At 40.6% G+C, this 23,204-nt stretch overlaps 1 protein-coding gene across 2 annotated transcripts; it reads right to left on the bottom strand.

Moving 5' to 3' along the window:
- Positions 1–93: 93 nt before the first annotated feature.
- LOC141776567 (neuropilin and tolloid-like protein 1) lies at positions 94–20,855 on the bottom strand. 2 transcript variants are annotated; one of them, XM_074650262.1, is made up of 12 exons: positions 20,278–20,855; positions 12,764–15,030; positions 10,821–12,685; positions 10,514–10,579; positions 10,205–10,339; positions 9,861–10,109; positions 4,538–4,579; positions 4,149–4,276; positions 3,614–3,842; positions 3,266–3,379; positions 3,031–3,175; positions 94–1,633 (listed from the first exon to the last, which is right to left on the bottom strand). In XM_074650262.1, the coding sequence occupies exons 3-12, from the start codon at positions 10,846–10,848 to the stop codon at positions 1,102–1,104; spliced, it is 1,668 nt and encodes a 555-aa protein (XP_074506363.1). In that variant the 5' UTR covers positions 10,849–12,685; positions 12,764–15,030; positions 20,278–20,855; the 3' UTR covers positions 94–1,101. The 2 variants fall into 2 exon arrangements, with proteins under 2 accessions (XP_074506363.1, XP_074506361.1); XM_074650260.1 differs by lacking the exon at positions 20,278–20,855 and adding an exon at positions 15,534–16,262.
- Positions 20,856–23,204: the final 2,349 nt, after the last annotated feature.

Genomic DNA, 23,204 nt, shown 5'->3' with positions numbered 1-23,204 from the left:
TAAACAACAATAAATACTCACAAACAAACAAAAACAAATTAAATAATACAAACATTTACACAGCAACAGAAAGCTATATTTGCAAAATAGTATTTTATATGAAAGATGTTGTGTGATGACTTTACTGGTTTGACTAATAATGTTTTAATTATATGCTGTCCTTGATAATATCTGTCCTTTTTCTATTTGATTCTGGACCTGTACTCAACACAGTAACATGTTTGTTGGAGGAAAAGGAAAAGCCTAACAGCTGTGACATTTTTCTTGCTTTGGTGGTGCAATAACGTCCAACATATAGGAAGCACTACGATGCATCATTCATTCAAAAAATAATCTCAAATATGATGCAGTCATTCACATATTCTACCCCATAGTTGAAACAAGGAACAAAAAAGGACAAAAAATGAACTGTGATGCATTAGAATGGGTGGGAATTCAATTATCTCAGTAGCCATATGTGTGGATATAAATCCTTCTTTCAGTCATGTTACCACAGCAATCAACTCTTCAAGTTGTACAACAGTCGCTCCTAAACTCTTTGGCAGAGGGGTATTTTAATCATAATTACTGGTGTGTGTTTCCCTAGCTCCGGTCCACTCTATTCCACCATGGAAACCCTCCATTTAATTTGAGTACGAGACCAAGAAACACTACCAAGAGCTGTAAAGATCAGCTTTATTCCTATAAATTAAACTGAAATCTAATTTAAAAAATATAAAGTCAGGGTTTTAACACCACCAGATTAAAAAATTAAAGGTGCAGTGTGTAACATCTGGCGGCATCTAGCGGTGACGTTGCAGACGTGGCCGACGTGAGAACGCAGCCCAAGCAGGAAAAGTTAACACAGTTGTTTGTCCGTTCTGGGCTACTGTAGAAACACGGCGACCGGCTCCGCGAAGAGGACCCGCTCCCTATGTAGATATAAACGGCTCATTAAGGTAAACAAAACACAATTCTTATTTTCAGGTGATTATACACTAAAGAAAACATATTAGTATTATATTCTATTTCTGCCAATAGATGCCCCTAATTGTTACACACTGTTCCCTTAAAGGTGATGATCTCTTTTTACCATTTTCTTTATTTACATGTCTCCTAACATCAGAAGTCATTAGATAGTGTGCGGTGGACAGTGTGGTCCAGCCCTGGCATGCCATGGTGGATCTGATGGTGGTGCATGTAGTGCTGGCTGGTGGTGGGACAATCCTCCACCATCAAATCATCCTCCTCCTCCTCCGCCCCGTACCCCTCCGGCCCGTCCTGTGAATAGCTATGCTTCATCACCAGGATGCTCCTTCGACTTGCTGGTGCCGTGTGGTGGGAGAGGCGCGGCGACTGCTGGCTCACCATCACCGGTGGCAGCTGCGGCACGAGAGCCCCCCCGTCGGCCGAGATGGTGGCGTCCCTCATGCTCAGGTTGCTGCGGCTACCGTGGACACTGCCATGCATGCTGCCATGGTAAGAGCCGCAGTGGTGGTCGCGGATGCATTTGGAGGAGGGGGAGCGGAACTTGTCAAAGTCCTCGGCCATGGCGGCATCATTCAGGTCGCCGGAGGTGGCGCGGCGCAGAGTGCAGAGCTCGTAGTGAGGAGGCTCAAACCCGGGGTGGAGGAGGGCAGGGTCAAAGTCATCTCTGTGGACGAGGAGAGGAAGACACACACACCAACACATATGAAGCACATAAACAGTAAATGTTCAGGAAAGCACAACAAAAAGCTGATAGCATTTCTCAAGCCCCAACCAATTTTGATTGTAGGTGTCCGAGACGCTGACAAGAAATGTGTACATATCCTCATGTATATGAATAAACAGCACATGAGTTACAAAAACAACAAAACATTCACATAAAGTATTCATTGTGCCTTGTTGTCAATGTGCAGTTTGAGCCTACAGGCCTGTGATCGTCAGCCGATTAGACTGTTGTCAGGCTATTAAATAGATAGATAGATGTGGGTTAATAGGGGCCTACTACACCTACTATTAGGTTCTATCATCCATTCACATAGTAGATCACCGAAAGAAGGTATAAAAGAACACGACAGCGACCTCTAGCTACCGTAGTGATTATGACAGGAGCAGAAGCGGAAGTAACCAACAAGGCCTATCACATCTTTGTGTTTCCCTGAACTCAACTGTTTTTTTCCCCTAAACCTAAAGAAATTGTAGTTTTGTTGTCTTTGTATTCAAAACATAACGTTTCATTCAGTTTTATGTGTTATTTTTAAGTTTCACTTTCACTTTTACAGCATATCGTAGACATAGTATAGGCCCTTATTGACCCACATGGTACTTATTGCGACTGATAATGCCTATTTAATGGCCTGATAATAGTCGAATCGGGTGATTTTTGCTCTTGTGCACTTTCCAAATTGGAATTTCTTTCTGTCCTCTAAAAATTCCAAGTTTCTAATTCGACAAACCATTTTTACTGAGTTTAAGTTCAACTGCATTTTATGGAATCCAGCTTTAAATCTGCTTGTTGAAATTGGCTTTCAAATCGTCCAAAAAACATTTTTCTGATTAAAACATCTGTTAAATAATGATATAATTTCTAATACATAATTTACACAATATCAACTAAATGAATCGGCTCTTTAATTGCATAGCACCATGTTGCATTTATCCAAATATGAACTGGTAACAGTGAGAGGTTAATATCTGGCAATTCAGCTGCAAAATCTTCCAGACACTTGTATGCTGCCAGGTAGTGTGCAGTGGGTTTATCAGAGCTTTATTTTGTTGATGCTGAAAACACTAGCATTCTGCGGCTCACGTTGCCACAGTTTCACAAGCGTGTCGGAAAACTACGGTGGCCTTCAGGTAACATAAAAACGTGAAAAGGCTCTCTCCAGAGCCAGTGTTTGGTTTGTTCATTCGGTAAATGTACGTAGTTACTTTCCACCTCTGGTCATTGGCTATTGTTTCTATAAAATATTATTTAGTGCAGCATGTAACACCCCCAATTTTCTTCCAAAAAGTAGCTTGCCAAAAATATAGAATTTTTTTAAAGCTGTCAGAGTGAAATTTCACCTGCGGATGATGTATTTCTTGCGAGGCTGTTTGACCTGGATGATGACAGAGATGACGAGCAGGATGACGACCAGGCCACAGGTTACTCCAATGATAGTGAGGTTAGTGTTGTCCAGCGAGTCCAGGATACTGGCTTTCCTCTTCTCTAGTTAGAGAGATAACATGGAGAAGAATGACTTGATGTTCGGCCATAGCCGAGCAAAACATTTCTCAGCCTTTGTGTCACTCAAGGTACCTTTGCAGTGATTCTCGTCCCATGGGTAAACACAGTTCTGGATACCGTTGCAGACCAGGGTGTGGTTGATGCACATGTTGCTGTGGCAAAAGAAAGTTTCTGCTTCACACGGAGCTGAAAAACAAAAGGCAAGAGCCACGCTATTGTACACAGTGAATTATAGTCAGTTTTAGTTAGTTGTTAGTTGGCATTACCACCAGATGGCTCTGAGGTAAGATATTTTCTAATCATAGTTTTTAACCACTTGGAGGCAGGGCAACAAGCTGGAAACACAACATTGACATATCATCACCTTATAAAGTTGTTATGGTGAGCCTGTAAAAGAGAGCTTGATGGAGATTCACTCACGCTCGTGGAAAGTCGTAAAGAGGATCCTGAATTTGCTCTTCCTGCTTCCCTCGTCCGCCCACAGTCTCACCACGCCCACAGAGGACACCAGCATGACGTCGTTGGCCACCGTGGAGCAGAACTTATTCTTCAGGTGCTCGACCGAACTGCTGCCGTCGTAGATGGCAACGAAGTTACGCTTGCACTCATTCGAGTTGTGCATCTCGTACTCCAGAAAGCGCATGTAGATCTGTGGGTAAAAGGTTTTGATGGCATTTACTGCTTACTAATTATTATTATTTTAGCATTTATAGAAATATATATATGGAAAAGAAGTTAGGCTGTTTTAGTTAAGTGGTGTTGGCATTTAATCATATGTCTGAGTTGAAAATGGATGTGTTGGAAGTGCTTGGATATAAGTTTTGGTCCCTGTCCAACCACCTGAAAGTCAAATTAATTTTATACACAAATAAGTGTAAACCACAATTGACAAATGGTACATGTAACACCACCACTACCACACAACAAGACCAACAGCAGTTTGACATATACAGACCCTAGCTCTTGGTGGAGCCTTGATGAACCACCTGCAGTCTACGGCCTCCGTCTGCAGCGCCCGGCCCTCCCCGGCTATCTGGGCGGATTCTACAAAGCCTTCCGGACCGCTCAGCTCAAACTCACAAACTGTGGATAACAATATTTTTGTGTTAAAGCAAAGCTAGTTTTGAAATCTTAACAGTGAAATTGTAGAAAGAGTTTGGGCATTATGATCCCTTCAGCAAAAATGAGGATTCAGTCACATCAAATGAATATAGGGTATTATCTGTATGAACACATATTACTGTTACTGCTATTCACATTGAGCAGTATCTACATTTAATCAAAGCTGCTGACCTGCAGCAGGTCTGATATGATGTTGTGACTTAACATAATTTGAATACTCACATGGCAGAGCTGGCAGGTCCCCCTGTCCTTTGAACTCTGGATCTAAAAAGCAGAGCAATATATTGTTAGAAACACATGAATCTTTGGAACATTTAAGCCGCCCGCACATGATCAGTGGTAAAATCGCTCTGCACATATCTGGACATATTTTTCTATCAAATCCAGAATCACCCATGTACGTAGATACGATACAATCCATCCAGTCCATTTGCTGCCAGTAAGCTGTGCCCATGTTACACACTTTTACACAGATTTTAAACATATCTAAACCTTATCTGAAGTACTTGAAATGTGTGCATGCAATATTCACTGCAACAATTTAGTCTAGGAATAGAGAAAGAAAATACCACATAATAAAAAATGATGATATTAAAGACATATTGCAAAATGGAATATAAACACAGCTGGCCACGGCTTATATAATCTATGTACCAGCACATTCCCGCTGTCCTCATTTAAAGTCCCCTAAAACCCTGATGCCCTTCATCGAAAAAGAAAAAACACACACTTAGCATAAGACAGGGAAGAGAAATTGTGTTCTAAACCTTTGTGCTGATGAATTTACTTGCTAGGTGGATTATAAATCCTGATATACCGGCTTAGTTCGGGACAGATTAGGCCTCACCAGCAGTGACAACCTGTTGACAAAAATCAATCACTTCTTTTTTAAATTCTCCTGGAAGCACCCAGTTTGGATATCGTGTAAGGGGAAACTAAAAAAAACTCAATAAAATACCAATACAAGATATACTATTGGCACCAAATCAATACTGGAAAACTGGTTTTAAAGGCCACAGCGTTGAGAGGAGATTGAGTTTAAACCATAATTTCCCACACCTTGGTTGTTAGTAGCTATGATGTAAGGTGAGCAGGTGATAGATGACTCAACTGAGGCTCAAATCAACAATGACTGTTCTTAATCCTCTCATATTTCTTACCCCTGCCTCTGCTTCAGGCTTGTCCAGATTATTCACATTCATTCTTATGTGTGTGTGTGTGTGTGTGTGTGTGTGTGTGTGTGTGTGTGTGTGTGTGTTGCAACAATGAATTCCCAGAGGCTTGATACCCTGTAAAATAAGATGAAGGCAAGATATAGGATGGTTTATGTAAATCCTCTCTTAAAGGAACAGTGTGTAACATTTAGGGGAGGATCTATTAGCAGATATGGAATATAATATCAATAAGTATGTTTTTTTAGTGTATAATCACCTGAAAATAAGAATTGTTGTGTTTTCGTTAGCTTAGAATGAGCTGTATGCAGAGCAGATCCCAGAACGGACAAACCAAACACTGTTAACTGTTGAGGCGGCATGCATGAAAAACACACATTAAAGGTACCCTGTGGATTTTTTTTTGTGCCTCATGCACAAGCAGCGATTGTAAACATAACTTAACTTGTTTTTAATAACAACTCCACAGGACACCTTTAAGTTCTGCTAAATTACTTGCACACTCACACAAGTCAGCATAAACTAGAGGAAACGTGCAATAACAATATGAGTCTCTGCTAAAGTGTACTTTACTTTAAACTTACGCAAAATTTTGGTGCAGAAAAGCTGTCATGGCCATTTTCAAAGGGGTCCCTTGACCTCTGACCTCAAGATATGTGAATGTAAATGGGTTCTATGGGTACCCACGAGTCTCCCCTTTACATACATGCCCACTTTACGATAATCACATGCAGTTTGGGGCAAGTCATAGTCAAGTCAGCACACTGACACACTGACAGCTGTTGTTGTCTGTTGGGCTGCAGTTTGCCATGTTATGATTTGAGCATATTTTTTATGCTAAATGCAGTACCTGTGAGGGTTTCTGGACAATATTTGTCATTGTTTTGTGTTGTTAATTGATTTCCAATAATAAATATATACATACATTTGCAAAAAGCAGAATATTTGCCCACTCCCATGTTGATAAGAGTATTAAATACTTGACGAATCTTCCTTTAATGTACATTTTGAACACATGAAAAAATGTGTGATTAATTTGCAATTAAAAATTTTAATTGATTGACTAATAGCCCTCACAGCTCTAATAAAAAAATCTTTTATATCAACATAACAATTTGTGTTGGTGAGTCTTTTTAGTGAGTGTGCTCACAACTGTACAAAAAAAACCTTTCAAAATACTGCAGTTTTTTTAAATGTATGTAAGCATGTGTGCATGTGGGAGACTTAATTCTCTCCTGCCACCAGTGATGAGCAGAATTAGACAGGAGATTAGCATTTGGTACGGGACACTCATTACATTTGATGTAAACAGACCTCCTGATCTGCCAATAATGAAAAGTATCTTCTTAAAGGGATAGTTCATGTTTTAAGGGGGGGGGGGTTTCTAAGGGAAAAGTGCTTCCTCAAGTGTTTCAAGTATGCTTAGTAAGTTGTTAACACTGCAAGGTAAGATGGCCTGTACAATTTTGTGAAATAATAAAGAAATTGTGTCTGATATTTGCAGAAAAAAAGCACTGAGCTCAGGCAAACAACATCAGCCCACCAGCAACTTAAATACCAGAGTGCGTGGGACGGATTCACAGGACTGTATTTAAAATTTGAGCATCCCTTGTGGAATAAAAAGATAATCATGTTAATAAGAAAGAAAGAAAGAAAGAAAGAAAGAAAGAAAGAAAGAAAGAAAGAAAGAAAGCAATAGTAGGATGGCTGGATGGATGCAGATTAATCTTTGCCCCCCCTCGGTGTAGGTGGCCTATAAAATCTGCTGTTAATGAAGCCTCTGCCTTGGACTCCCTTAAGCTGCTACTGCGGCTCAGCACTGACAAGCTGTATTCCCCTGAAGACAAGCTTTCATTAACTCGTGAGTGTGTGTGTGTGTGTGTGTGTGTGTGTGTGTGTGTGTGTGTTTGAATAAATGCTCCCCTCCTCTTCCTTCGTCAGCTGCAGCTGGTGTGCCTGCACTACAAATGGAAATGAGAGTACATTCCCAGCAGCATGCCGGCAGACCAATATTAAAGTTGCAAAACTGTAAGTTTTAGGCATGCACATGCACAATTAATGCATGCGCATACAAATGTGTGTTAACGTGTGTTTTAATTGGCCGAATGGGGTGAAGACAGAAAGGGAGGAAGTGTGTGAAAGAGGTGGCAGCCAACAATGTCAAACCCGCTGCATGGTGGTGGATTGGGAGAGAGTGCCAAGAAAAGGAGTCGAAGGCTTAGAGCCATAGTAATACTTCTAAATATCAACCCCGCCAGCCAGACAGAGCGCCAGCTGGTATGATATAAAAACAGCAATAATAGCAGAAATGCAAAATTACCAGGGCTGTCAATCGATTAAAATATTTAATCACAATTATTCGCATGATTGTCCGTAGTTAATCGCGATCAATCTCGAATTAATCGCACATTTTTTATCTGTCCAAAATGTAACTTAAAGGGAGATTTATCAAGTATTAAGATATAAACAGCTCATTCTAAGCTAACAAAAACACAACAATTCTTATTTTCAGGTGATTATACACTAAAGAAAACATAAATAATATATTGCATTTTTTCCAATAGATCCCCTTAAATGTTACACACTGTCCCTAAAGCATGACCACCATGTTTCTCTAACCTTAACCAAGTGTTTACGATTGTAACCATGACAACGAGGCTCCCCTAACTTTAACAAAGTAATTTTAACCCAAACCGTGATGTTTTCCCTGAACTTAACGAAGATGTGTTTGTGCCTAAACCTAACTATACATCATCCATAGCGATGACACGTCATAAATCAGATTTATTTTTCAACAGTGACTTTGGTTTTGTGGTGGTTTTGGAGGGCACAGACAAATGATGTCATCCTGCTGATGAGGGCGTCCTTGTAGAGGGCATAGACAAACGTCATACTTAATTTGGACTTGCTGGACCAAGGTCTAAAGCACGGTATGTGCATCATAAAAGGAGTTTAACTGAGTCCATGTACCCAGGTGCACCTAGCTAAATGAATGCAGTCTAATGCCTCCATGATGGTTATAATAATGAAGAGGTGCTGATTCAACATTATTGTCCTTTTGGATGCTGTTTTATAAACTGTTCAGATTGAACATTACGTTCCTCCATAAATTGGATTATGTGACAATAGAACAAATTGGATTCACTATTTCTCTTTCTCTTACTTGAATTACAACCACTTTGGCTAATGTTAAGGTTAAGGTTATGATAAACCTTTGGTTCTTGGTTAAACAAGTAGAAGTAGATTGGTTATAAGATGAAGAAGGTATAGGCTTACTTTATTAATCTTGCAAGGGGAAATTAAATTTGTTCACAGGCCCAAATACCCACATGCACAAACAGGACCTACTGTTTCTAAACACAGATGTCAGAGTTAAAAGTTAAAGCAGCACATTGCTTTTTTTTTTTTTTTTTTTTGCAAACATCTTCACATCCAGTTGCCTTTTTAAATATCGAGCAACACAAGCCTTCATTTCTAGCTGTTTTTGTGTCCACCTGATGAATGTAAGTCCAGTATTCACTCTCCCTTCAGCTCAGTTTTGGTCTCCACCAACTACAAAACGAAATATCTGGCTCTTTAAATGCGCTACTATCTTCACCAGCTAGTCCCTAACTTTGCCTCTCTGATGTTTAGTGCTGGGCAGGTAGTGCACTGTGGGTTTATCAGAGCTTTTCTGTTGAAAACAACAATAGGTAAAACCAAACTGTAAAGTTGCAAGCCATTAAACCAAAACAATGAGCGGAAAGCCGCTAAAACTCTCTCCAACAAAAAAAAAAATGAGCACATTCGTCCAGCAAAAAAGCACTCAATTCAACTGTTATCAGGCCATTAAATAGACGTTATCAGTCGCTATAACCACCATAGATGTGGGTCATTAGGGGCCTGCTACGTTGTAAAAGTGAAAGTGAAATTTAAAAGCAACACTTTCTAACATGTTATGAAACTGAAACATCATGTTTTGAACACAAACAAAAAGGCTTCTTTAGGTTTAGGCAACAAAACTACAACTTATTTAACTTTAGGTTAAAGACAGTTAAGTTTAGGGAAAAAAATTGTGTTTTCGGTTAAATTAACTACAAACACAAAGACAACTACACATTATTGGTTTCTTCTGCTCCTGTCATAATTCTTTCGGTGATCTACCATGTGAATAGATGATAAAACCTATTAGTAGGTTTAGTAGGCCTCTATTGACCCACATCTATGGGGCTTACAGCGACTAATAACGCCTAATAGTCTAATAGGCTGAAAAAAAGATAAACCTGGCATAACGTTTGCCGTAATGCCATGCAACATCACATGGCAACACCAATCAAATTCCTTTGTAGCATGAGCGGCCTATTCTACTGTTTACACTCTCGTCCATCACTCACCTTGTGTGAAGTTATACCGGGCAGAGAAACCGAGGGCCTCCAGTTCACCATCCGCCACAAACTTGATGTACAGGTACCTCCCACTGGAGCGGACATAATCTGGGCTTTCCTGCCCACAGAAGCGACCGATGATGGGAGAGAAACCAAAGGGCCCATCGCGGACCTCGATGTGGTCGAACTTGCACTCCCAGGATGGCTCGATGGAATACTTGTCATCGAAGAACAAGTCGATGCACTGTCGGGGAGCGGCTGCCCCAGGAAGAGACGTTGAGAACAGGTGAGATAAAAGCAGGAGGGGGTGGAAAGTGACTAAGAAGCTAAAAAGACAAGGACGAAAGCCTCACCTTCTATAATGTAGACACATTCCCTCTCAGGCGGGTATTTCTCAGGGTAATTGGGTGAGGTGAAATACCCTCCCTCGGGCTCCTTTACCCAGGTCCCACACTGCCCAGCTGGTGTCACACCCGAGTTGTTCTTCACTGGAACACAAAATAACAGTGTAAAGGTAGAAGAAAGTGTTCAGCAATCCCCAGTTGGACCGCTGTTTGTATTTATTATTTCTCCTTTTTTAAAAGTGTCAAAGTGCAGTTGAAAGGGGCACAATCGACTAGTATTCTCTGGTTAGCAATCTGAACTAGGCTCTGATATGATACCTTGAATTTTTGTTTTGGTAGCTGAGGATCCTGGCAGGTCAGGTGAGATGAGGCTTGCTGCTAAAGCTGAGAGAAGGGAAGAGATTAAAGTTTGTTTGTTTCTTTCAATTCATCAGAAATCTGCTTCAGTTTATATAAATAAATGTAAAGTCTTAAAACCACAGACCAGTGATAATACAGCAAAAATGCAACAAAGAACATTAGCTACTTATACCAGCAATAAGAAGCATATCATAAACACACCATAATGCACGAAATGTGATGCATCTACAAACATTATGAAACATGTTTACAGTTGTAAACTTACCGATGGGCAGCAGAAGTTGGTGCACCATTTCTGTTCCCTGAGGATGAGCAGCTCTGTCTCAAATATTGCCATTAAATAGTCTTGATCAAACGTCCCTTTCTTTATTGGGGGGAAAATGTCCTTCAGCACATCAGTTCCTCACAAAAAATGCGCCAAATCCGAGAGCAAAGAGTTCGACATTTCCATCCCTCTCTCTCTCTCTCTGTCTGTGTGTCTCCCTGGGAGCTCAAAGGATTACTCTGCCGTCCGCCACAAACCTTCACAATTTTTGCTCCACCTTTAGGCTGCATTAATCCTCTCAGTAGATATACGGTCATTGACAAAGCTGCGCCCGTTTAGAGTGCGTGTGTGTGTGTGTGTGTGATCATTCAGTTATTGCCCAAGTTCATCCTCCAGGGGGTAACACAATCAGCAGCATAATCAAAGCTGCAATTCAATAAAATCTAATAGGCTATTTTAGAAATGCGGTTTAATTTATTCATTTACATTTTTTTTTCTTTTCTTTTTTTTATTATTATTGTTTAAGTTTTAAGTAGGACTAAATCAAGAATGCATTTTAGTCCAGTGGAGCAGGGCCGGCTCTAGCCACTGCCGCTCTTATGGGTTCAACCCCCCCAGAACCCTAACCCTCAAGCCCTAAAACGACATTACAATGGTTTAAAGACAAAAATGAAGATTTCTGTTTTCATAAATATAATATAATTAAACAATTAGTTCCTGACATTGCTTGGCTTAAAAGTGTTTAGTCAGTTTCACTACAATTTACTCTTTTATCAACAAATAAGTGCAGCCGGACGGATGAAAAAGTGTGCGAAAGAGAGTCACAGGGGTGAAAAGTGTATTTCTTTCTTTCTTTCTTTATTTGTTCATTTGTTACCTCAATGCAGAAAATGAGGAAGGAAGCCCACCGGCATTTAAAAAAACAACAACAACAACATATATATATATATATATATATATAATAATAATAATCATGGACAATCATACGATGAATCGCGATTCAAAATTTTGTTAGGTGGAGGTGTGTTGATTTGAGCTTCCCCTTTTATTTTACTACTTGTCATTTCCCCAATTGTACAACCACTGCTAATTCCAAATGACACCCAGATAGTAAGAGTTGCAACACAAATTTAAATTCATTAATTTATACAGCGAGGAACAAAAGTGCAAATACAAAATGGTCTATGGGTCGAACAAAAAAGCTGATTAAGCAAGTAAGAAAAAAAGGAACACTGTAACGGCAAAACTAGACTGATCACATTCTGACACGTTGCCTGGTTGTCCCTGCATGACACATTATCAATACCTAATCTGGCTATTATTTTTGTTTTCTTTTGCACATAAACTTAGTACTTTTCTTTTCACCTCTATTTGGAAACTGGCCGGTGAACTACTCTACCCATTTTCCGAGTGCATCAGCCTTCAGATCAAAATCTTCTCTTTGAGCAATCATTGAATCAATACTCCTATATCCAGCTGCATGGAAGGGGAGGAAGTGTACATCTATCCATTCTAGCTTTGCAACATAGAGCAGCCATGTCTTTGGTCCCTGCTTACTGATTGGCTTGCATCTTCTAAAAGCCTCTTGGGTGCGAATGACAGATTTTTGCACTTCAGTCAAAAACTCTTTGTCAGCAGCTTCTGGATCACAGTTGAGATTAAAGGTCATATCAAATGGTTGTCTTCTATCAGAGATTAATTTATCAGCCGTAGCGTTTTTGATGCGGAGGAGATGAAGCTTCAAACCGACTGCAAAGAAGTGTCCCAGCATCCTATTGACTACTGTGATGTCGTCCATCGGTATCGTGTTGTTTTCTCCCAATTTGTCCCAAGATTGGTCATCAATTATGAACTGCTTGAGATACCTGAGATAAACAGACAGTAAAATCACACAAGCTGGCAGAGATATTATCGGGCACATAAATACACATTGTAGTACCTACCTCTCTGACTCCTCTCTCATCCTGGTGGGGTTGTTTGCAATGTGGGGTACCAGCCTCAGGTACTCGCTGGCTGTGTAGGCATGCGGTGGGTAGTACCCTCTCAGGTCTTTGAGAAATAAACCTGTAATGGGCCCTGAGTCTGACAACCACACTCCCCTGGCCTGTCTGGCAAGAGTGTCAAACAGCACAGCCAGGGACAGGGCCACTACCCCCACCCCACCAAGAGTGACTTTGCCCTCCCTGCCAAAAGTGGTCCTCAGGCCCTGGGTGAAGTCCTCCAGCTGCTTGGGGGTCAGGGAGGACTGCACTGTCCTGTAATGGTCCCTCAGGTGAAGTGAATAGTTGACAGACAACATGTTGACGAAAAGAGGATTGGGGTTGTAGTTTGGGAAAGGGCAGATGTCTCGAGCAACAGAGGCCAGGTGGGCTGCGTCCTCAGCAGGGCACTGCATGTTCCCCATCTTGATGTCAATTAGTCAGTCAGCGATTTCACTAAGAACAATCTCTGCAAAAAAGTTCCGTGCCTTCTCTGTGTGCGTCTAACAGGCTGTCCCTGGACATCACAAATAAAACCACAGTGGGATCCTGATGTAGAATCTGTAATTATTGATTCACTTGATTCACCCCATGTGACTGTGTCCCTGTTTGATCTGGTGGTCATCTTGCCGAAGGACATTGGCCCGCACATTGATTATTTTTTAGAGAACTCTATCAGAAAGTGAGACTGAGTAGGTGGAAATATCATCATCAATGTAGCTGCAGTAATACGCTTCACCATGGCAATGAATAAATGAAGGGCAGAACCTCCATTTAACTCCACCTAAAACTATTAATACGAGCATATGCAGACGATGTGCATTTATCTTTTTAAAAACAATTACACCGCAGTAGTGAAAAAGCAGAAGATGGAATGGGGAAAAATGCTTAATGAGTCAATGCAATCATTCATATCTTATCAGTCTTTATAACGATTGTATGCTGTAGAAAGGACACAAATACACACAAACAGGATTATACGTTTAAATGCACACACCTGAATGACCATGGTTTTACAAATTTGGTAGAGTTAAGAGATTAGAACCAAAATATAGACTTCTTTCAGTTGTTACTCATGATATCTGTCTTTAAAAGACAGAATAGAGGGACTTAAAATGTATATTTATTGACACGTTGAATAACCCACTGGGCATACAGTGCTCACTTACACATATCACATACTTGGACTACAATTGTCATTTCTCAAATTTTATAACCCCTGATTATTCCAAATGCTACCTTGATATTTAGTGTTGCAACACTGTTACCCCCAATCCATTATTTTACAAAATTGGACAGTAAGCAACAAAAAATCAAAACAAAAAGTTTCTCAAAGGGTCTCACAAAGAAGCAGATTAAAAAGTTACCAAAATGTTCAGTAGATCGGACAATCATCTAACAACTTCAAAAGCATGGGACCTTTAATTAATTACCAATATGGCTTTATTTAAACCCTATTGCACTTGAGTTATCCTTTATCTTCATTTTGCTGAATTCCTGTTTCAGTTTCATCTTTGTTTCTTTTGTCACAACAAGCACTATTTAAGACTGTCTCTGTTTGGCTAAAAATAGCATGACTGCAATTACAGTGAAATTAATTCAAACTTTTATTTTTTTTAAGTAATATTTTCTTTCATATGTATTTGGACAGTTGACCAGTGATCTACTCTGCCCATTTACTGAGTGCATTGGCCTTCAGGTCAAAATCTTCTCTTTGAGCTATCAATAATTCGTGCTCTTTTTGAAAATCAAAGATTGGGGCATTGATGACATCTAGCCAGACTAGCCTGGCAATGAAATGCAACCATGTCACTGGTATGTGATTATTGAATGGCTGACATTTTTTGAAAGCTTCTTGCGTGTCGTTTGATTTGTGCACTTCAGCCAAAAATTCTTTGCTAGCTGCATCTGGATCGCAGTTGAGATTGAAGATAACAGAGATTTCAGGGGCAGGAATGCGTCTCTTTCTGGTTTTGCTGACATGAGCTGCATCAACTCCAGTTTCAGTGGTGCTTTCTGTAGGGACTGGATTTCCTTTGCTTTTCCTCTGCGCCGTAACAGACTTAACTATCTTCTCTACAACTGTGGAGTTGGCAATACGGAGTAGGTGAATGCGCAAACTGTTTTGAAATAAATTCCCAAACATGGCGTTGACCCCAGTGATGTCATCATTGCTCAGGCCCTGGTTTTCTTCCCCAGTTTGCATGCCAATCCTGTGCTGCCTGAAGTACCTTGGTAAGAAAAAAACATTCACACATTAAAAATAAAGGAATTTAAAAATGCACAAACTGACAGAATATTGTACATGCATTCAATACTGGCAAAAACTAATTAGATTTTTCACATGTGCTCACACATTAACATGTACACAACACACCAGGATTGTAACTTTTTATTTTGAAATTCAACTATGTGGGACAATTCAATATTTTATCTGAAATCAGCTGTATAAGCGCAACCGACTGAGCCTTGAACTCCAAAGGCAACCCCTCTCTCAAAGTGGATGGACAATACAGTGCCTCACAATATTGCATGTCGCTGCTTGTCTACACGGGAAGCATTTCAGTTGCATTTTTCAGTTGTTCCTCTCATTTATAATCAATTCACCTGTCTACACAGGACTCGCAACTGCACGTGTTTCATGTGCTTAGCTGCGACCCAAAGGCTTGAAGTCTATTCTCTTCTGTTTTACACATGTACAAAATACAGTGATTGTGTGGATTGCAGTACCTACCTCTCTGACTCCTCTCTCATCCTGGTGGGGTTGTTTGCGATGTGGGGTACCATCCTCAGGTACTCGCTGGCAGTGTAGGCATGCGGTGGGTAGTACCCTCTCAGGTCTTTGAGAAATAAACCTGGAATGGGCCCTGAGTCTGACAACCACTCTCCCCTGGCCTTTCTAGCAAGAGTGTCAAACAGCACAGCCAGGGACAGGGCCACTACTCCCACCCCACCAAGAGTGACTTTGCCCTCCCTGCCAAAAGTGGTCCTCAGGCCCTGGGTGAAGTCCTCCAGCTGCTCGGGGGTCAGGGAGGACTGCACTGTCTTGTAGTGGTCCTCCAGGTGAAGTGAAGAGTTGACAGACAGCATGTTGGCGAAAAGAGGATTGGGGTTGTAGTTTGGAAAAGGGCAGATGTCTCGAGCAACAGAGGCCAGGAGGGCTGCGTCCTCAACAGGGCACTGCATGTTCCCCATCTTGAGGTGAATTTGTCTGTCAGCGATTTGACTAAGAACAATCTCTGCAAAAAAATTCAGTGCTTTCTCTGTGTGCGTCTAACAGGCTGTCCCTGGACATCACAAATAAAGCCACAGTGGGATCCTGATGTAGAATCTGTAATTAATGATTCACTTGATTCACCCCATGTGACTGTGTCCCTGTTTGATCTGGTGGTCATCTTGCCGAAGGACATTGGCCCGTACATTGATTATTTTTTAGAGAACTCTATCAGAGAGTGGGACTGAGTAAGTGGAAATATCATCATCAATGTAGCTGCAGTAATACGCTTCACCATGGCAATGAATAAATGAAGGGCAGAACCTCCATTTAACTCCACCTAAAACTATTAATACGAACGTATGCAGATGATGTGCATTTATCTTTTTAAAAACAATTACACCGCAGTAGTGAAAAAGAATGAGATGGAATGGGGAAAAATGCTTAATGAGTCAATGCAATCATTCATATCTTATCAGTCTTTATAACGATTGTATGCTGAAGAAAAGACACAAATACACACAAATAGGATTATACGTTTAAATGCACTCACTTGAATAACTATGGTTTTACAAACTTGGCATAGTTAAGAGATTGGAATCAAAATATAGACTTCTTTCAGTTGTTACTCATAATATCTGTCTTTTGAAGACAGAATAGATGGACTTAAAATGTATATTTATTGACACGTTGAATAACCCACTGGGCACACAGTGCTCACTTACACATATCACATACTTGGGTTACACTAGTCATTCCCCAAATTTTAAAACCACTGATTATTCCAAATGCTACCTTAATATTTAGTGTTGCAACACTGTTACCCCCAATCTATAATTTTACAAAATTGGACAGTAAGCAACAAAAAATCGAAACAAAGGGTCTCACAATGAAGCAGATTAAAAAGTTACCAAAATGTACAGTAGATCGGGCAATCATCTAATAACAAACAATGTGACCTTTAATTAATAACCAATATGGCTTTATTTCAACCGTATTCCACTTTGGTTATCTTGATTTTGCTTAATTCCTCTTTTACTTTGGTTCATCTTTGTTTCTTTTGTCATAACTGTGACCACTTTTTAAGATTATTTCAAATAGTCTCTTTTTGGTTAATAATAGCATGACAGCAATTACAGTGTAGGCTAATGAACTCAAACTTTTATTATTTTTTTTATTTTAAAAGTAATATTTTTTTCATATGCATTTGGACAATTGACCAGTGAACTACTCTGCCCATTTTCTGAGTGCGTTGGCCTTCAGGTCAAAATTAACTCTTTGAGCTTCCAATACTTTGTGTTTGTATCCAAAATCAAAGATTTGAGCGTTGATGACATCTAGCCAGACTAGCTTGGCAGTGAAATGCAACCATGTCTTGATCCTTTGCTGTGGCCAACATCGTCTAAAAGTTTTCTTCATGTCTCTTGATTTGTGCAATTCAGCCACATATTCATTGCTGGCTGCATCTGGATCACAGTTGAGATTAAAGATAACAGAGATTTCAGGGGTAAGAATGCGTCTCTTTCTGGTTTTGCAGACATGAGCTGCATCAACTCCAGTTTCAGTGGTGCTTTCTGTAGGGACTGGTTTTCCTTTGCTTTTCCTTTGCGCCGTAACAGACTTAACTATCTTCTCTACAACTGTGGAGTTGGCAATACGGAGTAGGTGAATGCACAAACTTTTTTGAAATAAATTCACAAACTTGACGTTGACCCAAGTGATGTCATCATCGCTCTGGCCCTGGTTTTCTTTCCCAGTTTGCATCATGTGCTGCCTGAAGTACCTTGGTAAGAAAAAAACACAGAAAAAAATAAAGGAATTTAAAAAAGTTTTGGATTATTTCAGAAAATAAGCTCTGTTGCAAACGTAAATTTATGATACACATTTTGTTCAGCAAGATAATCTTCACAAATGAACACCACTTTTATGATTTTTTAAGTGTGAATGCAATCACCAGAAGTAAAATGCTAACGTTAGGCTATAAACAAACTACACCACAGTCACATGAGTGTGAGTATACACAATGAGGCTGTAAAGGCGGACGAGTCCGCGCGATGACGTTTAGTAGTCTCATTTTGCCACTTGTTAGCAATCGCCTTTTCCTGGTTTTAGGACTCATTCCTGTAGCACTCTATTGCAGAACCTCACAATATTGCATGTCACTTCTTGTCTACACAGGAAGCATTTCAGTTGCATTTTTCAGTTGTTCCTCTCATTTATAATCAATTCACCTGTCTACACAGGCCACGTAACTGCACGTGTTTCATGTGCTTAGCTGCGACCCAAAGGCTTGAATTCTATTCTGTTTTACACACAGTGATTGTGTGGATCACAGTACCTACCTCTCTGACTCCTCTCTCATCCTGGTGGGGTTGTTTGCAATGTGGGGTACCAGCCTCAGGTACTCGCTGGCTGTTTAGGCATGCGGTGGATAGTACCCTCTCAGGTCTTTGAGAAATAAACCTGTAATGGGCCCTGAGTCTGACGCCCACTCTCCCCTGGCCTTTCTGGCAAGAGTGTCAAACAGCACAGCCAGGGACAGGGCCACTACCCCCACCCCACCAAGAGTGACCTTGCCCTCCCTCCCAAAAGTGGTCCTCAGGCCCTGGGTGAAGTCCTCCAGCTGCTTGGGGGTCAGGGAGGACTGCACTGTCCTGTAGTGGTCCCTCAAGTGAAGTGAAGAGTTGACGGACAACATGTTGACGAAAAGAGGATTGGGGTTGTAGTTTGGGAAAGGGCAGATGTCTCGAGCAACAGAGGCCAGGAGGGCTGCGTCCTCAGCAGGGCACACGTTCCCCATCTTGATGTCAATTTGTCAGTTGGGATGAATTGTACAATTCTTTGGTTTATGATTTAATACACACAACTGGTCATTCTCATCAGCCTCAGCTTTACTTTGTGTTTAGTGCTAATTAGCAAATGTTAGCAATGCTAACACACTAAATAAGATGGTTGTTTTAAGCTACATGGGTTGCATTCAAATGAAGTTAAACAAGTTATGTTCGTTTGAATTCACTTTCTGAATACAGAATAGAGGGTCATGACTTCAAATGTTTATTGACACATTTAAAATCCTGCTGGGCATACAATGTTTACTGTACTTACATATATCACATACAGCAACTACAGTAGTCATTTCCCCAATTTTACAACCACTGATGATTTCAAATGACACCCACATAGTTAGTATTAGCTGGAGTTGCAACACCTTTACTCCCAAAATATAAGTTCATGATATTGGACCAGGTAGGAGCTGCAATCAGTTTTTGGCAGGTGAAAACTGTATTTTATGGGTTGTAATGAAATTTCAGAAGGACATGCTGAAAAACCTTTAAAGGACCATAACAACCCATAAAATACAGTTTTCACCTGCCAAAAACTGATTGCAGCTCCTATCGTTTGACTGGAAGGTTTTTTAGGTCTCAGAATGGTTTGATTTCATTCATGAGGATTATATCTGACAGATTATAGCCCAGTCTTTTTAACCTGCTGAAATTCCTTTAAAGGATCATTACAACCCATAACGTACAGTTTTCACCTGCCGAAAACTGATTGCAGCTCCTATCGATTTCAAATGACACCCACATAGTTAGTATTAGCTGGAGTTGCAACACCTTTACTCCCAAAATATAAGTTCATGATATTGGACAGAAAGGAACAAAAGTTTCAAACTACTCTACCCATTTTCCGAGTGCATTGGCCTTCAGATCAAACTCACCTCCTTGACCAACCATTGAAAAAACACTAGCAATTCCAGCTGTAAACAATGGGATGTGCATGATGTGTAGCCATTCAAACCAGGCAACACGGTGCAGCCATGTCTTTGGTAAATCCCGACCTTGCACAGTCTTGCAGTTTTCAAAGGCGTCTTGGATGCGACGGTCAGATTTTTGCACTTCAGCCAAAAATTCGTTGTGAACAGCTTCTGGGTCACAGTTGAGATTAAATACCATTTCATCTGGCTCTTCTGTTCTACTACGGAAGCCATGCACATCAAGCGTAGAGTTGATGCGGTGGATGTGATATTGCAAACTGGTTGCAAAAAAGAATCCCAGCATCATATTGACTGCTGTGATCTCTTCCCTTATCGGTATCCTGTCGTTTTTTACCACCTTGTCCAAAGAGAGGTCATCGATTTTTAACTGCTTGAGGTACCTTGGTGAGATAAACAGACAATAAAATCACACAAGCTGACTTAAAGTACACACATTCAATAGTGGGAAACTGAGGGCACATGCACACAAATACACATTGCAGTACCTACCTCTCTGACTCCTCTCTCATCCTGGTGGGGTTGTTTGCGATGTGGGGTACCAGCCTCAGGTACTCACTGGCAGTGTAGACATGCGGTGGGTAGTACCCTCTCGGGCCTTTGAGAAATAAACCTGGAATGGGCCCCGAGTCTGACACCATCTCTCCCCTGGCCTTTCTGGCAAGAGTGTCAAACAGCACAGCCAGGGAGAGGGCCACTAACCCCACCCCACCAAGAGTGACCTTGCCCTCCCTGCCAAAAGTGGTCCTCAGGCCCTTGGTGAAGTCCTCCAGCTGCTTGGGGGTCAGGGAGGACTGCACTGTCCTGTAGTGGTCCCTCAGCTGAAGTGAAGAGTTGAAGGACAGCATTTTGCCGAAAAGAGGACTGGGGTTGTAGTTTGGGAAAGGGCAGATGTCTCGAGCAACAGAGGCCAGGAGGGCTGCATCCTCACCAGGGCACACGTTCCCCATCTTGATGTCAATTTGTCAGTTGACGGAGATTTAACTGAGAGCAATCTCTGTGAAAACGATTCAAATAGACAACAGTACCTGTGTGTTTACCTGACAGACTGTCCCTGGAAATAAAGTCAGAGTGGGATCATGACGTCAAATCTGAAATTAAATATTAATTGGCTGCTTCCTCCAATATGGGACTTTATTTGCCTGTCTCTTACACTGATGTTTGATCTGTTCCTCATCTTGCCAAAGCACACCCACATGCATATTTACAGACTGGATGACTGGCTGAAAGTTGCAAAGAAAAGAAAAGAAAAACATCCAGCAGACACTTAAAAGAGTGCGCTGATAGTAAAGGTTTTATTCAAACATGTTCAAAAATGTGTGCTTAAACTAAAAATCAAAAAATGTAGCCTTACATAAATACATTACGTTACATTTATTATATTGAATCATGTTATTTATTTATTTGTATGTCACTTATTACTTACATATGTGGCAGTCGATTTAGACATCAGCCCTGTGAGGTGTTTGACTATTTATAATCACAGTATAAGTGATGTGCAGTCATCTGGCGAAGTGCACAACTTCACCATCCGGCTGATGTCTTCTAGGAAAGAGCAAAGGTGCAGCAACTGTATGCACAACCTATAGTTGTTGTTGTCAATACCGCTTACCCAGCAGTGACCTGGTCTTCAGATCGGGCCAAAACAAACATTGCCATCGAGTCACCCTAAAAGTAAACAGATAGTTTACTTTTAGGGTGACTCGAGGGCAAATGACAGAAAGAGTTTGTTAATATCTGAGCTGCAGTAGCCTACAGCAGCCACATGAGGAGTCCATGGTCCTATTGTCATGGCAGAGCAACAGCTTTACAGTTCAAGTACTCCATGAATCACTTCATGTAAAAAAAAGTTGTCTTCAAAAAAACAATCTTTCTTGTCTTTTTAAGATCACAAGGTGATGGACACTACTGGCTCAGCTCAAACATCACTGATGAATGGATGGCTTGATGAAGGCTGAAGACTGAGAGTCTCTTCTTTGTCCAAGAGAGGGCAGCAGATGCTTGTAAAGAGATCAAACTAATATTGTGGTGACTTTATCAGTAATGTTGAAATTATCCTTGAATCATACTATATAATCACTAAAGCAAATATCAGTGTTATCTGGCACACAGTAATCACTATTAATCATTTAAAACTAGACATTTTAAGTGGAATAAGGATGAAAGTGTGGTGACTGTCTGCATTTAAGGTTGTCCGGACTATAATTATTATTAATACAAATTTTGCAGAATGACAAATATACTGTATAAGATACAGTTACCCCTGTAGGCTGCCTGTCATCAGGCTGAACCAGAAACACTGCTGATGCTGTTTGTGCACCCAAGATATTAGTTAGACGTTATTTGCATTGTTATACATATTTCTCTTCATTTTGTCTTGCCTTTGCACCTCAGTGACAATTTAAACGTCTTCTTTGTGCTGACAGAGAGAAGGAACAGAGCATGTTGGAGTAGAGGAAGCAGAGAGAGAGAGAGAACACACACACACACACACACACACACACATACAGCCCACAAACTTTCACAACTGCTCTAGTGTATGTAAAGGCAGATGAATCAGTGCTTTGTGGTTGTGTCGTAGGGGGAATACTGGCCACCCTGCTGGCTGCTGCTGCCATTCTCACACAGAAAAAGACCTGATGTGATCTCAGACAAGTTCAGCCTGCCCTCAAGGAAAGGAACACTCACAGACGCTCATGAATGGGATGTTTGATGCATTTGTGCACAGTATTATTACTATATAATAACTATTTTCTACTATTTTTGCAAGGACACTGTACAGACATGACATGGGCCGGCTTAAGGCACAGACCATATAGGCGGTCGCCTAGGGCGCCACCTTCTGGAAAAATTAATAAATAAATAATATATATATTTTGTAATGCTGGTGGGCGTCCTTCCTCATTTTCTACAGTGAGGTAACAAATTAACAAATAAATAAATAAATACACTTTTCACCCCTGTAACTCTCTTTCTTACAAATTTTCATCTGCCCGGCAGCAATTACTTGTTAATAAAAGTAAAAAATTGTAGTGAAACATTACAGGTCATTTCAGAGAGAGAGCGTTCCTATTGGCTGCTCATTCAACGGAGGCAGCTGTCAATCACTCACAAACTCTAGTCAAACGGTCAAACTAGGCAGCGCTGATCAAATATTAATCAATATTCTGTTACTGTAATGCCTATTTCTCGTGTAAAAATGTTTCATCACATCTTGTAGTGGACTGTTTAGCTGTAAAATGAGAAAGTTTGCTTGTTTCTAGCTGGTGGGCGGTGCTTGGTATTTCCTCAACAGATCTCAACATGGCTGACGGGTCACAAACTTTCTAATTTTAAAGCTAAACAGTACACTACAATATGTTTCTGAAAACATTTGAGGAGAGAAATAGGCTTTACAATAACAGAATATTGATTCATAT

Source organism: Sebastes fasciatus, chromosome 11, assembly GCF_043250625.1.
Source record: "Sebastes fasciatus isolate fSebFas1 chromosome 11, fSebFas1.pri, whole genome shotgun sequence".
NCBI lineage: Eukaryota > Metazoa > Chordata > Actinopteri > Perciformes > Sebastidae > Sebastes > Sebastes fasciatus.
Note: the sequence above shows the minus strand (reverse complement) of the source record. Positions and strands in the feature narration are given on the sequence as shown.

Bases quoted from the DNA above. Each gene is read 5' to 3' on its own strand.
- LOC141776567 (XM_074650262.1), bottom strand. From the start codon at position 10,848: ATGGTGCACCAACTTCTGCTGCCCATCG. The intron at 10,340-10,513 runs GTATCATATCAG...TTTGTGTTCCAG, and splicing joins TACCAAAACAAAAATTCAAG to TGAAGAACAACTCGGGTGTG. The intron at 1,634-3,030 runs GTGAAATTTCAC...CCTCGTCCACAG, and splicing joins AAGAAATACATCATCCGCAG to AGATGACTTTGACCCTGCCC.